The 18,102-nt window shown below is 45.5% G+C and overlaps 3 protein-coding genes across 6 annotated transcripts in view; 2 read left to right on the top strand and 1 right to left on the bottom strand.

Moving 5' to 3' along the window:
- CLTC (clathrin heavy chain) overlaps window positions 1-11,474 on the top strand; it is a 31,486-nt gene extending 20,012 nt beyond the window's left edge. Inside the window, exons 17-33 of one of the 2 annotated variants that reach the window (XM_065646828.1) lie at window positions 204-438; window positions 771-893; window positions 990-1,135; window positions 1,302-1,485; window positions 1,829-2,021; window positions 2,380-2,537; window positions 2,710-2,874; window positions 2,969-3,076; window positions 3,204-3,371; window positions 3,504-3,653; window positions 3,931-4,062; window positions 4,214-4,324; window positions 5,007-5,177; window positions 5,461-5,682; window positions 6,768-6,788; window positions 9,743-9,818; window positions 10,131-11,474. In XM_065646828.1, the coding sequence (XP_065502900.1) occupies window positions 204-438; window positions 771-893; window positions 990-1,135; window positions 1,302-1,485; window positions 1,829-2,021; window positions 2,380-2,537; window positions 2,710-2,874; window positions 2,969-3,076; window positions 3,204-3,371; window positions 3,504-3,653; window positions 3,931-4,062; window positions 4,214-4,324; window positions 5,007-5,177; window positions 5,461-5,682; window positions 6,768-6,788; window positions 9,743-9,818; window positions 10,131-10,255 (2,488 nt within the window). In that variant the 3' untranslated portion in view covers window positions 10,256-11,474. The remainder of the gene's footprint in view (window positions 1-203; window positions 439-770; window positions 894-989; window positions 1,136-1,301; window positions 1,486-1,828; window positions 2,022-2,379; window positions 2,538-2,709; window positions 2,875-2,968; window positions 3,077-3,203; window positions 3,372-3,503; window positions 3,654-3,930; window positions 4,063-4,213; window positions 4,325-5,006; window positions 5,178-5,460; window positions 5,683-6,767; window positions 6,789-9,742; window positions 9,819-10,130) is intronic. The other variant, XM_065646829.1, reaches the window with a different exon arrangement.
- Window positions 11,475-12,864: 1,390 nt separating this feature from the next.
- Window positions 12,865-14,278, bottom strand: PTRH2 (peptidyl-tRNA hydrolase 2). Its single transcript, XM_065647267.1, has 2 exons — window positions 14,233-14,278; window positions 12,865-13,508 (listed from the first exon to the last, which is right to left on the bottom strand). The coding sequence occupies exon 2, from the start codon at window positions 13,487-13,489 to the stop codon at window positions 12,971-12,973; it is 519 nt and encodes a 172-aa protein (XP_065503339.1). The 5' UTR covers window positions 13,490-13,508; window positions 14,233-14,278; the 3' UTR covers window positions 12,865-12,970.
- Window positions 14,279-14,343: 65 nt separating this feature from the next.
- VMP1 (vacuole membrane protein 1) overlaps window positions 14,344-18,102 on the top strand; it is a 62,238-nt gene continuing 58,479 nt past the window's right edge. The window contains exons 1-2 of one of the 3 annotated variants that reach the window (XM_065647275.1): window positions 14,391-14,413; window positions 17,226-17,333. The gene's annotated coding sequence lies outside the window, so the exon portion shown is untranslated. Of the gene's footprint in view, window positions 14,414-14,511; window positions 14,761-17,225; window positions 17,334-18,102 lie in introns of those variants that run through there. The other 2 variants (XM_065647274.1, XM_065647276.1) reach the window with 2 other exon arrangements.

Genomic DNA, 18,102 nt, shown 5'->3' with positions numbered 1-18,102 from the left:
GTTTGGCATATGAAGTTCTTCATAGTGTCAGAAAGTTGTACCATTATAATAACCAGAACACGGGTCAAAAAGGAGTACTGTAACTCTGGTTTGGTTACTGACTCTCGCCTACACTGAAGCTGGTTTCTGTAGTGAAGAAATTGTGCAAGTGAATACGTAATTATTCACTCAACCCCTCTAATAGGAAAACCACTTCCTTTTAGGCTGAAGCTGCTTCTGCCCTGGCTGGAAGCAAGAATCCATGAGGGTTGTGAGGAGCCTGCAACTCACAATGCACTGGCCAAAATCTACATTGATAGCAACAACAACCCAGAAAGATTCCTGCGTGAGAATCCTTATTATGACAGTCGTGTTGTCGGCAAGTACTGTGAGAAGAGAGACCCTCACCTGGCCTGCGTGGCTTACGAGCGTGGACAGTGCGATTTGGAACTTATTAATGTATGTATGCCAAGGCAGCTGACTTGTGGGTTAAGTTCTAGCCTGCGTATCATGGGATAGATATACAGGTTTATGGCTGACAAAAGCATTTATTTCCTGGAAAGTATTAAGCTAGGAACTGGTCACTTCTAATAGAACAGGTAGCTGTTTAATCTCCCTCTGCAGCTTAATGAGAAATGTCCCCTGGACATCCTAGAATGGGAGACTAATGGAAATGTCAAAGCCTGAGATTTCTAGTCTGCATGTCGGGCTTATTTAATGTTGCAATAACATTAGCTCTGTAGTTTCAATAGCTGTGACTTCACTCTAAATAATCTTCTGCCTTTTACTAGGTGTGCAATGAGAACTCCCTCTTCAAAAGTCTTTCCCGCTACTTAGTTCGTCGTAAAGACCCTGAGCTGTGGGCCAGCGTCTTACTGGAAAGCAACCCTTACAGGAGACCACTAATTGACCAGGTACAGCTGACAAAACATTAAAAGCCGTTGCTGGCCTAACTTGACTTGCTAGTCCCTGACTTAACTGATTTGTCAATGTCTTGACTCTTCCTACAGGTTGTGCAGACTGCACTGTCTGAGACACAGGACCCTGAGGAAGTCTCTGTTACTGTGAAGGCTTTCATGACTGCAGATCTTCCTAATGAGCTTATCGAACTGCTGGAGAAAATAGTTCTTGATAACTCCGTGTTCAGTGAGCACAGGTGTGTAAAGTCAAAATTAAATCACAGGAAACTTGAAGTTATACCTGGTGCAGGTGTTAAATTGCTGTACTGTGGAAGAGCAAATAAACTAATACCTTCTCCAGAGGGGAGGGTGAATTTTTTGATCATTACTTGATGTGTATCAATATTTTCTTTCACTATTTAGGAATCTGCAGAACCTTCTCATTCTGACAGCTATTAAGGCTGATCGCACCCGTGTCATGGAATACATCAATCGCCTGGATAACTATGATGCTCCAGACATTGCCAACATAGCTATCAGCAATGAGCTTTTTGAGGAGGCATTTGCTATCTTCAGGAAGTTCGATGTCAACACATCAGCTGTGCAGGTATCTTTAAAATCTCAGCCTGTAATAACTCCTCGAGACATGTGCGTCCTCACGCAGGGACTTCACTGTTTAACTTGTGACTTCAGTACTTGACACCAATCAGCAAAGCGACCAAAGCTGCTCAGCGTCTTGTCTTATGAAGTTGAACAAACATTGTGTGTTGAAGCTTCTAGTAAGTGCAACTTCATAAGCCTAAAATCACTCACACTGCCTGGGTTGTATAGAGTAGTCCATATTTTAAAAGCAACTGTGGATCCATTGAAGGACTAACATAAAACACAGCTCAGTGTCTTGTAAAACTGACCTTCGCAGACAGTGGCTGATCATGGTAATCCTTTTTTAGGTATTAATAGAGCACATTGGAAACCTGGATCGTGCGTATGAATTCGCTGAACGCTGCAATGAGCCTGCTGTGTGGAGTCAGCTGGCTAAAGCACAGCTTCAGAAGGGGATGGTGAAGGAAGCAATTGATTCGTATATTAAAGCAGATGATCCTTCCTCGTACATGGAAGTTGTTCAAGCTGCCAATGCCAGTGGTACGATTAAGTTGTATTTAAATCTTTGCTGTTGATGTTGCTCAGCTCTTTTGTGTGGCCTGTTGCTCAAACTGCAATTCTGCCAAAGCTGTATCTTGGTGCAAGTACAGGAATCTGGTCCTTCAAAGACTGCCCTAAATGAGAATGGGAAATATATTTGCAGGTAATTGGTGGTCTTATAACTATCTTTAGCTGGCTGGAGACTTCTTCAGAGCAGTTCCTACTCAGGAGGTCTTTGCATGAAGTTAAATACCAGGATTTATTTAGTTAGGCCGATTGTAAGTTGACTTTATTAATGTACAATAGCATATTGTGTCCTCAGTGCTGGGAAACAATAATTCTGGACTCTGTTTTATAGGAAACTGGGAAGAACTGGTGAAGTATCTCCAGATGGCACGCAAGAAGGCTCGGGAATCTTATGTGGAAACAGAATTAATCTTTGCTCTTGCTAAAACAAACCGTCTAGCAGAGCTAGAGGAGTTTATAAATGGACCCAACAATGCGCATATCCAGCAAGTGAGTGACATGGGCTTTCGGTTTTGCTGAATTGCAGCAGCAGCCTCCTTAGGCCATGCTAACCAGAGGGGTGTTGGGACTTCTGTCTCTTCAGATATGCAGAACGCTACATATTTTCCATAAGCCCTCGACTGAAAAGCTGCAAGAATAACCTGGTTCTGCTCTCCTGTAGGTTGGTGATCGCTGTTACGACGAAAAGATGTATGAAGCAGCCAAGCTGTTGTATAACAATGTGTCCAACTTTGGCCGTTTAGCCTCAACTTTAGTTCACCTAGGTGAATACCAGGCAGCTGTGGACGGTGCTCGGAAAGCAAATAGCACTCGCACATGGAAAGAGGTAAACTTCCCAATTGAATTAGTTTAAAGGGCTTGAAAGCTGCAGCTTCTTCAGAAGTTTGGATTATAAGCAATAATGCAATTGTCTATTCCAGGTCTGCTTCGCTTGCGTTGATGGAAAAGAGTTCCGTCTGGCCCAGATGTGTGGACTCCATATTGTAGTGCATGCTGATGAGTTGGAAGAGCTAATTAACTATTACCAGGTAATTAACTGACTCCTGTTGAACAGTAAAAGTCTGTATTCTTTTTTGGCAACTCTGTCCAAACCTGGAAATTTAGTGTCAGGTCGGTTCCTAATGTGAAACATTTTGAATTGTCCATATCTGTTAGGATCGTGGCTACTTTGAAGAGCTGATAACGATGTTGGAAGCAGCACTTGGACTGGAGCGAGCACACATGGGGATGTTTACAGAGCTAGCAATTCTCTACTCCAAATTCAAGCCGCAGAAGATGAGGGAGCACTTGGAGCTGTTCTGGTCCAGAGTCAACATCCCCAAGGTGAAAGTCTGAGGCCTTAAATGTAACTTACAACCCATCTGCTGGGACTGTCTGTGCTGTAGTTTTTGCAATAGCAACTCTTCAGATTATTGATGTATGTTAACTGGAATTTCTAATGTGCCTTTTGCTCAGGTTCTGAGAGCTGCAGAACAAGCCCATCTCTGGGCTGAACTGGTGTTCTTGTATGATAAGTATGAAGAATATGATAACGCCATAATCACAATGATGAGTCACCCAACAGATGCTTGGAAAGAAGGCCAGTTCAAAGATATCATCACTAAGGTATTACTTTTTTAGTGAAAGGAGGTAAATTTCTTGCTGTGTGCACTTCAGTTCTCTTCCTTCACTAGTAGAACTGTTTAAAATTCGAAGTTCTTGATATTGCCATGTAATTTCAAAGCAAGTCAACTACAGTAACTAAAGAGATTTCTAGAGGCAAGAATGAGTCTTGGATGGGTGGTTTAATTGTGCTGGAATATCTAAGGTTCTGTCTGTGTTTCATTTGGATTCCTCCACAATCAAGCTTCTGCTCTGAATGTGCATCTTCACTCATCTCCAGGTGGCCAACGTGGAGCTGTATTACAAGGCAATCCAATTCTATTTGGAATTTAAACCTCTCTTGCTCAATGATCTGCTGATGGTGTTGTCCCCTCGGCTTGACCACACTCGTGCTGTCACCTTCTTTACAAAGGTAATTTTCCTACTATCTAGATCAAAGAAGAAACTGTAATAGGAAAAGCGTTTAGCTGGAGTAACATTTAAAAATACTTAGCTACTTCAGTGCCTCACAGGGAAGATGCTAGGAGACCTCTACTTAAATTTATTTACTTGATTCCTTGAAGGTTAAACAGCTGCCGCTGGTGAAGCCTTACTTGCGCTCTGTTCAAAATCACAACAACAAATCGGTGAACGAGTCCCTGAACAACCTCTTCATTATTGAAGAAGACTACCAGGTACGTCCCTCCTTGAAAAGGTCTTATCTGGAACAGGTGTCAACTTGTGTGTTGTATACGCTTCATGACAGAAGCAGCTATTCCTGAATTTCAAAGTTCTATTCAAGCTGGCTTCTGTGTCAGTATTAACCTGATATTCTGGGTATGCACTTAATGTCTAGAAACACAAGTTTCTCTTTTGTTTTCAGTGGATTTTACCTGCTGGCTGTTAGCTTGTGTTCTTTAAGTATAGGTTCTTTGCCAATTCAAACTGAACTAGTGGTGACTAGCCAAGGATTAAGTGGAGAACTGGAAGCTTTTTGGGTCATACCATCATTTTTACTGGGTGTAGTCTGGGTACTTTGTTAGGAGTGTGACAGATCAGCTTTTATCTGAGGCAAGCTGTGGGTGCTGATGACAGAACTCGCGGAAAGGGCACACAGTTATGATGTCTGGCTGTTCTGTTTTCAGAGAACAACTGTTTGGTATTCAGAGGCTCTTAACATCAGCAATCACTACTGAAAAATACTAACTGGAATACACAAAAAGAAAACCACACAAAACCTTCTCTCCATGTTTGTCTAGAATACTTTATCCTCCCAGAAGCAGTAATACAGCCCTAAGATGTATAGAAAATCTTTGCATCTTGGTGGATGCATTTGTACATCTGAGGTGTGAATAACTTTTTTTCTACTTAACTCAGGCTCTTAGGACTTCTATAGATGCTTATGACAACTTTGACAACATTTCTCTTGCTCAACGTTTGGAGAAACATGAACTAATAGAGTTCCGAAGAATCGCTGCATATCTCTTCAAAGGAAACAATCGCTGGAAACAGAGCGTAGAACTCTGTAAGAAAGACAGACTGTATAAGGTAAGACCACTGACAGGTCTGGTTTAATGTACTTGGCTGCTTTGGAGACCTGTGACTTTGTAGTAAAGCTGCATCTTTTTGGATACCACCAAGTGGTGCCTGTTGCTAATCTGGCAAATCTTGCTTCAGAGTGATGGCAGATGGACAGATTTTGTGGAAACAAGTCACAGAATGCCTGTTCTCTGCTCGTGTCAGTAGTAGATTGCAGCTGATTTCAATACCACATCCATGTCAGTGATTGTACTATGGCACCTGAGGCTAAACAGGCTCTCTCCTCTCGTAGGATGCCATGCAGTATGCTTCCGAATCCAAAGATACTGAGTTGGCAGAAGAGTTGTTGCAGTGGTTCTTGCAGGAGAACAAGAAAGAATGCTTTGGTGCTTGTCTCTTCACCTGTTACGATCTCCTGAGGCCGGACGTTGTCTTGGAAACAGCGTGGAGGCACAACATCATGGATTTTGCCATGCCGTACTTCATTCAGGTCATGAAGGAATACTTGACCAAGGTAAGAGCAGGTGCTTCTCCAGCACTCGAAGGCTTGTCAGTCACTGTGGTGTATGCCTCGAGACTGTCTGCTTGCTACTAACATCGATATGGGCTTTGTCAAATGTCTGTCTGTCCATGTCCACACTTATTTTTCAGTCCATCTGGGGAGAGACTTCGCCCTCCAAGAGACTGAAACACTTGCAGACTCCACCCTATCTACCGATTTCAGAACCTACATCAGTAGTATTTGCCTGACCACGGGCAGTGTCTTAAAGTAGATCCAGAATTCAGGCTTTTCATATGTCCTGTCAGTCAGGAATCCTAGCTGGGATCAAGCTCTAACTAAATTCTAGACTGTATACTAAAAAAGCTTTATAGCTAGATCTTGAGTTAACTTGGTCTGCTATGCATTTAACCTAAAATGTGGCTCTGATACTTGATGGCACTAATTATGACTCAGCTTCTGTTTGAATGACTTACGACGGGGAAGGTGCTTGGTAATGCTCTGACAGACTTGAACTAGATTTGAGTTAAATACCAACTGTCACTAGCAAGATTTGCCCAGTTTAAGCTTTTTAGAGTATCTTCTGGTGAATTGGTGTAAAGTCCTTCATGATTAAAGATTCCTTCTGTGAGAAGTGAAAGCCAAGCTCAGTGCTTGATCCAATGAAGACCAAAGTGCCTGTTTGTCTAGAAGATTTGCCTGGCTGTCACTCCAAAGGCAGGACTAGTCTGTAGTCCTGGAGCAATTTGCTGTCCTTAAATGCTGTGTTTTGGGGGAGGTGGGGAGCTCTCGAACCAGTAATGTTGCTTCTCAGGTAGGCCTGATGAACCAAGCTAATATTAGGCCTCTCAGCATAGTAGTCTTTAAAGATTAAAATTTTATGATCTGCTAAAGGATTAGGATATAACTGTAGTGTAGCTTACGAAGTAAGATCTAGCAACAAGCAGAGCTACCTTTCTAAAGCAGATACTTCTGGTGTATCTTTGTTTTTGCTCGCCTGTGCCTTAATTCTTTCTTCCCTGACGCTTTTGTTTCTACCTTTTATATGCTAAATATGGAATTTGATTTTTCTAAGCTGCACCTTCTGAATTCCTTTGCAGGTTGATGCAATAAAGGAAAAGGTGAAAGTTGATTCTTGTTTTCCATCTTTAAATCTGGAGGACTAAGTCTAAGGATTCTGCATGAGTGTTTTTTTTTTCTTTCCTACGTTTACTACACTGCTGCTACTGCTTTTTCCCCAAACAAAATATCACTAAAGCATATGCAAATTGTGTAACTCTACAAGTAGCTAGCGCTGTAGAACAAAAGTAGATTCATTTGCTACTAATAAGCTAATAGATCCTCAGGAAGGGCATACAGGTTATCAGTTGGATCACAGTCAACCTCGTATCAAAACGATACACAAGTGCTACTATTTGATGGCCAATCTGACTGGAAGAAACTCTGCCAATAAGAAATAATTCAGTCTTGGACCACTCTCTGAACCGTAAATCAATATGGCACTTGCTAGTTTAAGGACTGTGATCCAGTTTCTGATCTCTTGACCGTTACTAATGCGTGCTGACCGTAGGCAGAGTAGACCGTAGCTGCTTCCGAAGGGACTCTTCCTCGTCCAGGTGTCCAGTTCTTATGGTGTTAGTTGAATCCTTACAGTGCTCTAGTTCACATAGTAACTTAAAACTTCAGCTATTAGACAAAGTCTGTGGTTTTCTTCCCTGTAGTAAATTTCCTGTAGTTGTGCAAAAGAAGACTGCCTTCCAAGCTCTTCAGCGTCACTAAAATTCTTTTGCTACCTCATTTAAAAAAAAAAAAAAGAAAAAAAGGTAATGTTAATTGCTTTTCTGAGGCTTGCCTTTTGCTGTGCAATTTTGCCCTTCTGAACGGCAATCTCTAAGGTTTCTGTCCATCTGCTTCTGTACAAACACCTCTCTGATTCTCCTTAGATCAGAGGTTGACCCTAGTGTGAGTTTTCCATTAATGTGGTTGAGCAAAGGGTGAACAAACTGACAAATGACTTGAAGATGGACTAAATGCAAACCGCTTCTTGGTGACAAGTTGTGTGTAGTTACACCACTGGAACTCAAGGAACCTGACTAAACTGTGTAGCATAAGGTCCTTCAGCAGCTAGTAAGTGAGGCAGTAAGAAAGCGTGTGTGTGAAAAAAGGTAACTGAACTGCAGTGTTTGCACAAACTACGCATGTGTAGCAGTCATTGCAATTACATCCCACTACTCCTTAAGCTCCAAGGCATTGCTGTGGGCTGCGTGTGGTTTTTTGGGGGGAGCCTGTATGGCAGTCATCTTCAGACCTCACTCTTGCTTCAGTACTTTTGCCTCTTTTTCATGCACACATAACACGATAACATCGAATGCATGTTACTTTTCCTCTGCAGCTTATTGCAGTCCCTGTGGAAAAGCCTTTAAAACAATCTTGCTACAAGTGTGTAGGGTACTGAACCTGGTGATGCTCAAGCAAGTGGTATAAGAACCATCCTGCAGGCTGGTGTCAAACTCATGCTTTTTATTGTAAATATTTGTTTAGCTCCGAGGGGAGGCATCAAAACTGGGTCAAAAATGCATTACATGTCCTGTGCTGGACGCTTCCCAACCGTGCGTAAGCCAAACGCCTCTGCTTAGTAGCAAACTGCACTCCTTGGATTTGTATCTCCAAACTTGTGCTTCTGTGTTCAGTGTGGTGTTATTTGAGTTAAAAACAGTGCAGTTCTCAGCACAGTGTCTGGAAATGAGTCTCGAAGCATTGGCATACGCTCCTGTGCACTTTGACAGCAGCAGGCCAGATACTGGGGCGAGGCAACAAAAAGGCCTTGCCAGGAAAGCCCAGTCAATGAGTGAACTCATAGAGCTCAGGTCTTAATGCCACTTTCTGGATTTATGCCTCTAATTGAGGTTACAAATTAACAGGTTTATGGAACACGTGTTATAATTCACAACTAAATGGAAAATAGCTGTTAAAGCTGCCTGTAAATATTTGCTCGTGTAGCACAGTTAAGCTGAAAACTGTTCAACTCCTGGATGTTGGTGTAGCTGAATAAGTAATGCTGACCTTGTGTAAGTACAGGAAACCTGTCTTCAACTCCTTTATTAAGGACACAAATGAAATGAAAGACTAATCTGGTTTTTGAGTTGTCTTACTGTCTGAAAAAGTAATTGGCATGATTGTCTCTGACTTTATTCTAAATCTTATCTCCCAGGTAAAACATCAATACCTAATTTTTGTGGTTTTAGTTTCAGGGCCTGCCTTAGACTGTAGTAATGCTGAGCTTCCTTGGATCTGTTTTAGCAACAAGCAATATTTCACTGCAGAATAAGTTTTCTCTCTTGCCTTTCTGTAGGGGTGGGCTCACAGCACAAGTGCACTCACGGCAGCAGAGTGAAGCTGGCTAGTCTTGTCTTGTTACTGTGTGTTAATTAAGCTTGACCAAGTTGAGTATTTGTGGGTTTAGGCTGACTGCCACACAGTTCTAGAGTGGAAAAAAGCAAGTCTTATACACATGCATTCTCTGCATTTGAACTTAAATTGCATGAGTGAATGGGTTTGGAAAGTGAAATCTTGAGGCTCAAGTGACATGTCGGATGCTCTTGCAGTCTGCTGTATACAAATCCCAACTCCAGATTACTTTGCCTCAGTGTTCTATTCAGGGAAACATCTCCAGGTCTGGGCATTATCTCAGCAATTGCTCCAACACCAAAGGTCTCCAATTGACATTGTGCTAAAATCCAAGTTTTTGCCCTAAGGCTGTTGCTCTGAAGCAGTTGGAGCAGCGGTGACTGAGCTTACTGATGTCAAAGTAGCTCTAGTCCAATATTTCATACCAAGCGTCAGCCTGGAGTGAGCTTTCAAAGAAGTTCCACAAATCCCTCAACTAGAAGTTTTTTCAGGAGATGGACAATCTTGACTGCACCAGTACCAACATTGCTACTTGAATTGATCTTAACTTGTAAATGGTCTCCTCTTCTTGATGGGTCTTAACCTACCACTAAGGCTTTTCCACTTCTCTGCCATTAGTAAATACTTCTTTTAGAGGAGTTTTTTTAATTGTTGGTCTCAATTCCAGGTGGATAAACTGGATGCATCAGAGTCTTTGAGAAAGGAAGAGGAGCAAGCTACGGAAACACAACCTATTGTTTATGGTAATGCTTTAGTTCATGTGTTGTCAGTAACACGTTTCGCCTTTAAACCAACACTTTTCTAGTCACGGGTTTTCCCAAAGAAGTCCTCGGAAATGGGAACGTTCTTCATGTGAAATCAAGTTTAAAGGAGCGTGTTCCAAAATAGTAGATAAAAGTACCACTCTAGTGCTGCTGTAGGATTTAAGATTGTCTGAGCTTGAACTAGGGAGTTATTGTTAACCATACAAATGTCTCCAGAGAAGTGCAGGAATTCTGCTGACCAGCAGAACTCTCGGTACTGAGAAATAAAGATGGAACCATTCTGTCTTCCAGGTCAGCCCCAGCTGATGTTGACAGCGGGACCCAGTGTGGCAGTTCCCCCACAAGCACCTTTTGGTTACGGCTACACCGCACCTCCCTACGGGCAACCGCAGCCTGGCTTTGGGTACAGCATGTAGGATGCAGCACAAGTCAGTTTGGAGCTAGCGTATTTTCTTACTGAAACTCCACCGTCCCTCCCCGCTTTAACTCGTAACAGGGAAAAGCAAGAGTTCTGCCTCGTGTTCTTGTAACCTTTATTTCATGAAGGACTGTTTTTTCTAGCGCAAACTATTTGAATCACTTATGTTAAATCTTTTTCACATTCCATGTCATTTAGACTTTACTTTAAAAGGGGAATAGTTTAAACAACCTTGTTCAAGTGGGCTTTTGCAGGACTGCTTATTACCATTAAGTCTATTGTGAAGATTCTGATTTGCACTCTATAGTGTTAAACTCTAATATTGAATCTTAAGTTCATTGTATGTGAGCAGCTTACGGTATGTACTGTCTATTCTAAATGCATTTAAATCTCACTGTATATTCGGAGAAAGCTAAAGCGAAGATACTTGTATTTGACCTTGCGAGACTGCTGACAAGAGACAACACTAATCAGCATAATCCCACCCTGGTTGGATTGCGTAGCCCAAAAAAGTTAAAACGCGTACAGACAACCTTGCCTGACTTAAAATGAGTACAAGTGGTTTTTTTTCCTTAACCTATGCAGGTTTTTCCAGTTATGCATATAGAAAATGCTAGTGTCTTTTTGCTCACTCCATATGTAACAATGACCTTCTGTTGTGCTGTATCCTGTGCTTTTGTGGGACATTCCATTCAGGAACAGAGCACCATGATTCCAATCTGTGTATTTACTAACGCTGCCCTGAGGTTTGTGTATGTTGGATATTGTGGTGTTTTAGATCACTGTTTTGAGTGTACAGAAGAGAGAATTCAAGCATATTGCTGTTCAGTTTTGTTTGTGCAATTTGAAATTACTCAATTTAAAAAATAAATTACTGGACTGTGGACATGCTGCATAGTGGTAGCTTCACTTTACTGTCTTCAAAAAGGACCTTTGAACTCAAACCAAGTATTACAGTGCTCGTAGTTACGGGGCGTGCAAGTGCGTGTATGTTCAAGGGTATGAGGGGCCATTAGGAGAGCAGCAACAGAGACCATTAACTAGTGGTGTCTTGCACTGAGGGGGCAATACAAGAAAACACATAATGCTTTTTCTATAGAAAGATTATGCCAGAGAGAAGAAAATAGCACTTTTCAATAGTTGGCTGCATTGTGGTCAACTACAGCATATTTGCCCAGAGGATACATTAGGATTGTAGTAGGGTGTGTCAGTTAAATCGAGATCATGTTCTAGGTATGTAAGTTGCCTTAAATATATTTAGCTTCAAATAAAATTGACTTAAATGTTTCTCTATGAATACTGTCATATGTGAGTGCAATGGCTGTAGAAGCTTCCGTCCCCGAATGGGGAGCCGTCCTGGGTGTCAGGCTGAGGCTGAATCCCCTCCCTGCTCGCTCCTGTGCTGCAGGTTCTGTGTGTCATGGGGGGTGAAGGCAGCTGGGGGGCTTCACCTACCGCGGGCTATAGGTCTTTGTTCAAAAATGTGTTTAGCAAAAGTCTGCAGCGAGTACTGTTGATCTTGGAAAGTATTATGCCTAAATAAGAGGTGCAGTCTAAAAATTTATCGGTTCTCTGTGTTATACTTCTTGCATTTCAGCCGGTCTGCATCTGGAAATCAGACTGGAGACAAATCCTATGAAATATGTTGTAAAAGAGGTAACAGAAGATGCTTGACTGGAAGATATGGCTGAGAAGGCTGTAAAGAAATGCGCTCAATGGCAGAGTTCTCACAAAACAGCTTTGTTGTAAAACTGACTTGTAAAAAGTTCACCTAATTACAAGTGCAGGGAGGTTCCTCTTACAGCGTTGGAGCTGCAGGGGTAGAAATTACTCAAGCCATGATCAGCTGCTTTGAATGTCCAGTAACATCTGCAACTGAGCGTTTCCTTAAACCCTGAAGGACCTGCTAATCCCAAATAAACCAGGATTTAAGTTTGTCCCTATATAACAAGCTGTTTGTATGTAGGGTAACTCTCTACCTCAACTGAACTGGGCACAGACCTCCTTGCAGCTCTCTGCAAGCACTGTAGCTGCATGGATTCATCCAGAAAGGAGCACAACTTACAGCTTCTCCCCAGAACTGGTTACAGGTTTAAGGTCTGGGCTGAAAAGCCTGTTTAACCTGGTCAGTCTCATACCAGTTCCAAGCTATTGCATCAGTTAGTCTGTTAGAAACTGTGCAGGAAATGGGCTACAGCTACACCCAGCTGTGTGGGGCAATTTTTAACTGAATTAAAGAACTGAAATTAAAGAACTTAGCTCTTAAAAAACCAAAAAAACCAAAAAAAACCCAAAAAAAACCCCCACCACAAAACAAACCCCCTTCCCCCCAAAAAAATGCTCCTGTAAGGCAGAGCGTGAAAAAGTCACTTTTGGTATGTGGGACAAGTTCACTTGAACTTTGCTAATGCTCCTATTTAGCCAGTAAACCAGACTGAGGATTTCGCATTATCAGCAGCACAAGTCTTTAATATACTGGCTTCCTTGTTATGGGTAGTAAAATTCTGCCAGTTCTACTTTCCTCAACCCCACTGATCCTTGTGTTTTCTTTCTCACTTCAGAACACAATGCAGAAGCTAGACAAAGTCATCATTTGCAAATTAAAATCTCTTACAAAAACCGGTTGCTTTATTTATACTGAGAGAACATAAGAAAAAAACCCTGAACTTGGGATTTTACACACCAACACATTCAGTTTTCTTTGGACCCCAGTTTAGAAGAGTTTTAGATGACCAGAAACTTTATCTACGACATCGGCTGGTCCCGGTCCAATCCCAAGCACTGTCCGGGAGCCTGGCGCTATCTGGGTCCGACCCGCGTCTTGTATCAAGCTCACGGTCAGTCCGAGGTGTTTCGCATCAGCCAGGAGCTGGATCAGAGTCTCTTCATCGGGCGCTTTGAGCACCACTTTGGGTTGCCCGCAGTACTCCCACTGCTTCAGCAGCTCGGGGTTTCTCCTTTGAACTTGCTTGTAGGCGGAAACGGCCGCGTGGGAACACTGCGCGGCCACTTTCCCCTTGCCCATCTTCAGGTCGTTGCGGACGATCAGCACCATCTTGAACTCCCCGGATTCGCCCATGACGCCGGCGTCGCTCCCCAGGCTGTTCGCAGGCGCCGCCGCTCCGGCTTTGGGCGCCCGCAGGAGCCGCCCGCGGAGGCCCCAGCCCAGGCAGACGCCGCAGGCGACTCCGGCGATGATGCTGAGCAGCCCAGGCTGCGAGAGAGAATCCATGATGCGTTTGGGAGACCGGCTGCAAAAGAGAGGGAAAAACACAGAATTTACTCGAGTGTTTTTCAGCTTGTCAGAATCACAGAGTGTTCTGAGTTGAGAGAGACCCACCAAGATCATCGAGTCCAACCCCTGTCCCTGCACAGGACACCCCACAGTTCACACCGTGTGTCTGAGAATGTAAATCGGAGCGTGCCTGGTTATTTGAAGACGGTATTTGTTGGGTTGGGGTTTTTTTAAATCCCATTTTTATGCATTGGGGAAGGGTGTTTGGAGCCGCCTTCTCAGCGCGCATCTCCCGCTCTCCCGGCGCAGCTTTTCTGACGGGAAACACGGCAAAACCCGCCGGTGACGGGGCCTTTCCAACCCCAGCCACTCTGAGATTCTGTGCTGGGCGTCAGCTCAGGGGGCAGAACTAAGAAAAAACCCGCAAATCGCGTTAAAGTTATGCCTGCGAATGGTGAGAGAAACGGTAAAACGGTGGGGTTTTTACAGCGAATACCTAAAACCCGCTCTAGAGCTGCTGCCCGGGGCCGGGGCGGGGCCGCCTCCCGCTGCCCCGAGCGCTGCGGCAGCTCCGGCAGCCGCGGACCCGCAAACCGGCAACCCCGGGGGGAGCGGCTGCACCGGGCGGGCCGGGCCCGGGTAGGGCTGCAGCTGAGGGCGGGAGGAGGCCGGACCGAATCGAACCGAACCGGCCCGGCCCGGCCCGGCCCGGGCACCGTGACTCGCCCCGCCCCGCTCACCTGCGCGCGCCACCGGCCGCCCCGCCGCCGCCCGGAAGTGACGCCACCAGCGCGCGGGAGGGCGGGGCGGGGCGGGCCGCGCGAGAAGTGCCGCGCGCCGGTGGGCGGGAAGGGGCGGGCTCGGCCTGTCCCTCACTTCCGGGTTGGCCCGGGCCCAGCGGGAGGAACCGGCGCCGAGCGGGTGAGTGAGCGCGGCGGGCGGGGGCTCGGCGGCCGCGGGGCCTTCCCGGGGCTCTCCCGGGGCTGGGGGGTCCGCGCCGCCGTCCCTTCGGTCGCACCTGCCCGGCTTCCTCCATCCCACCCCCTCAGCACCGGGCTCGGGGCCGCTCTCCTCGCACCGCCCCGGGGTCGCCCCCATTCCCCGCGGCTCTGTGAGGGAGCGCGGCCGGGCCGGGCTGCGGGGCGTGGGGGCAGCTCCGGGGCGGCGGGGGGGAGGCTCTGGAGGGATCCGCCAGCGCGCGGGGACGTCCCGGGGCACCGTGACCCAGCGGCGGTGCTGTGCAAACCGGGGGCCGGGCGGGGTGACCGGTGGGTAACCGCGGGGCGAACGTTGTGAGGGGGAAGGAGCCGGGCCAGGCCGCGGGGCGGGCGGGGGGAGCGGCCGGGCTGCTGCCGGTTCGTCCCCGTCCCGCCGGGAGCTGCTCAGCTCGGGGCGCGTCGTGTCACACCGGGCACAAACCTGGGAACGGTGTGGGTGTCCCTGCTTTGGCCCCAGGGACGGCGTCTGATGACACAGGGAGAAATTCATCCTTCCGGCTGCAGAGAGCTGGACACTGACGGTCATTGTCAGCTTCTCCGGGAGAAATATCTTGTGCTTTCCCAGCTGCAGCCTCGTTCCTCTTTGTGCCTTGTACGGACTTGGGTGGTTGGGCCCAAATCGGTGAAGACTCTTAACGTTTTGTATCTGTTGGCTGAAGCGAAGCAGCTACATGTGTTTGGGTTTTAGTTCTCTGGCGGATGTCATCTAGCGATGACAGAAGGAAATAAAGCAGTAAGATCCCTGTTTTGATCCAGTTTTGCCTCTTGGATGTTCAGCAGGTCATGGAGGTGACCTGAGGGAAGGGGTAATAAGTTTGTCTCATAGTGGCCGTTTATCTGTGAAGTGCTGTGAATCTGGGTTATCCATGTTCAGCTGCACGTATGAAGTTTCTTTGGGGTTCTCTCTGCTGCATGACGTGGTGCTTCACCAACAAGTGGGTATCCTGTTTTAGTTAATGTTAATAATATGGGTTGAGCACTCTGAGGTGGAGAGAGTGCGATATTATACTTTTACACCTTGGAGCACATGAGCTTTGAGCAGCGGCTTTGGTACTGTTTTACTATTAGAACTTCTGATCTTTTAAGGTTGTTTCACCCCAGTTCCTGCCAGATAGGTCTGTTTGGAGTTTTCGTACTTCATATGATCTGAGAGCATATATATGCTCTTCTTAACACCTTAATTTGAGTACTGAAATGGGCTTCATTATGTCAGCCCTGGTTCCTTTCAATCCATTATTCCTGCAGCATGGGATGGACTCTTTATTCCTTGTTGGCCATAAGTGACAGTTTTAACGATGGCTTCATCTGATGTTTTCAGATGGGAGTTTGAAAAAACATGTTTGCAGTTGTGCAAAGGGAGGTGAGCACTGCTCATTAATTTGGGCTGAGCTCCTTGTCCTACTTAACAGCTGAAATCAATGGTTCCTGTAATTTCTGTGGGAAAGGATGGGAGGAGACATAGTAGCCTTTAAGTGGGTAGTAGCAATGAGGAAGGTGAGTGTACTAGAAGCAAACCTCCTAGCTGGAATGTCTGTGCTATTTCTACCTTAAACCCTTTTTCCTGTGGTTGTCTTTGAACATCTTTTGAATGTCATAACTGTTTCTGACTCCAGCTTGTGAATACCTCTCCTTAGAATGTTCTGTCTAATTAGTGCATATTTTGAGATCTCCTCTTATTTCTTAACAAGCTTTGCTTTTAGAACAAACCAAAAAAACTACTACTCCTGATGTACAGTAGGAGCAGGCCAGTATTTTTGGTATAATGGTGATGGGAAACATTATCTACAGGTTAGAACTTTAACTTCTGCTGCTTGTGAAGCAGTGTGAGTTGGATGGACTTTGCTCCTTCGTGTGAACAAAGGGCACGGCCTTGAAGCTGTTGCAACACTGAGCTGCTTGGATTCCCACAGCAGGTTGGAGCCCCAGTCGTGGGGCAGCACCTTGTGGTGCTGCACTGAAGAGGTGGCCCCAGTAGATGTTATTCATGAGGCAGGAGGTTGTGCGGTGTATTTCAAACCTGCTAAAAGAAGATTCTTCTCTCTTGCACGGCTCAGAATTAGCCTCTGATTCAGCTTGTCTGGGCAGTGTGTTCTCAGTGAAGGGCCAAGGCAGGCAGAGTGTAACCTGAATTGATTAGAGACTGTTAATGTCTGAAAAGCAGAATTTGTTGTCTCAGGAGCACATTTCAGCTACTGTTTCTATGGGGTTCATTCAAAACTTCTGTTCATTCCTGTTATCTCTGCTGTACCTCCTCTTGCGGAAGCAGCACTCTGGATATAACGTCTGGGCAGGTTCAAGCATCTTGTGGCGAAACTGTCACCCGGCGCTCACAAGACAGGCTAAGGGCAAAGCTCCCGCAGATCTGCCCTCTCCACAGCTGCTGGAGGAGTCAGAGCTGCCGATGCCCGAGGCTGCATTTATACTCTTATTTTTCTAACTCTTCATTCTTTCCTAGTCAAATTTTAGCAGGCCTTTTTATTGCAGGAGGTGTTAACATCTTGTGATAATTCCTATGACCTTTTTTTCCTCCGTGCCCTTTGGCAGCGTGGGGAGGCTGGCGGCAGAGCTTGGCTGCCGCTTCTGAAGGGAGAACGCAGGCTGAGGGTGGCGAGACAAGCCTCTCGGCAGATCGTGTGTGCGTGGATTTCTGTGTAGCCCTCTGGAACTGCGGATGTGGAAGATGCTGTATCTGTTTAGTCAGCTGAATATTAATTATGGTCTTTTTTTTTTTCCAGTGCTATGTGGCCTCTCTCTCCAAAGTCTTTCTGCTTGTATCAGTCTTTCCCAGTTACCTGTTTCGGTGAAAGGGCTGCTCGACCACACGTGCGTGCCCTCGCCAACAGGTGCGTTATTGTGGCACTGATCAGGGCTGTGCTTGTCACCAAATCCCTCTTTGAGAGAGGGCATGAAGTACCGTGCGTGACAGTGCTGTCTCATTCAGTCTGGATAGAGCTGAGCTGGGCAACTGCAGTCGGTGTAGCAGCACAGCAGTCACACCAAGGAGGTCTCCTGTGATCTCCTCGGGTCCCCCTCTCCTGTGATTTCCTCAGATCCCCCTCTCAGCAGCATATTTCACCCTCTCTGGTAACCCTGAAGTGGTTTTCTCTGCAGCTGGTTGAGTGTCGTCCCTGTCAGCAGTGGGGCAGCCTCATTCTGTGATCCACTCCCCCAGCAGCGTGAGGAGCGTGGAACTGATCCACGATCTGTAGTGTAGCATGAGATGCTGCACCAGTAATGTTCACCTTCCCAGTTGTTTCAGTTTCCTTTATTTTATTTTACTTGTTTAAGCTTCAGCAAGAGACCACTGCAAAGACTCGAATGCCTGGAATTTTCTTTCCTACCATCTTCCATGCCTTTTCATCTATATTTTGTGTAACGACTCTATTAATATTATTATAGCACCTGATTCTACTGCTGGATCTACACAGTCAACCATCAATACTCATGTTTCTCCTGAGAAAATCCACTAGGGAGAACAGTTTAATATACATGGCCTTAACAACAGAGACACAGCTTTTAGTAACCTCAAAAGAAAACACACGGCATCCCCGAACAACAATATTAAATAATTATTTCCTAAATGATGTTCCAAAGTCTTTTTGGAAAAATGGA

The sequence above is a fragment of the Caloenas nicobarica genome, chromosome 17 (genome assembly GCF_036013445.1).
Source record: "Caloenas nicobarica isolate bCalNic1 chromosome 17, bCalNic1.hap1, whole genome shotgun sequence".
In the NCBI taxonomy this organism is placed as follows: domain Eukaryota; kingdom Metazoa; phylum Chordata; class Aves; order Columbiformes; family Columbidae; genus Caloenas; species Caloenas nicobarica.
Note: the sequence above shows the minus strand (reverse complement) of the source record. Positions and strands in the feature narration are given on the sequence as shown.

Bases quoted from the DNA above. Each gene is read 5' to 3' on its own strand.
- PTRH2 (XM_065647267.1), bottom strand. From the start codon at position 13,489: ATGGATTCTCTCTCGCAGCCTGGGCTGCTCAGCATCATCGCCGGAGTC.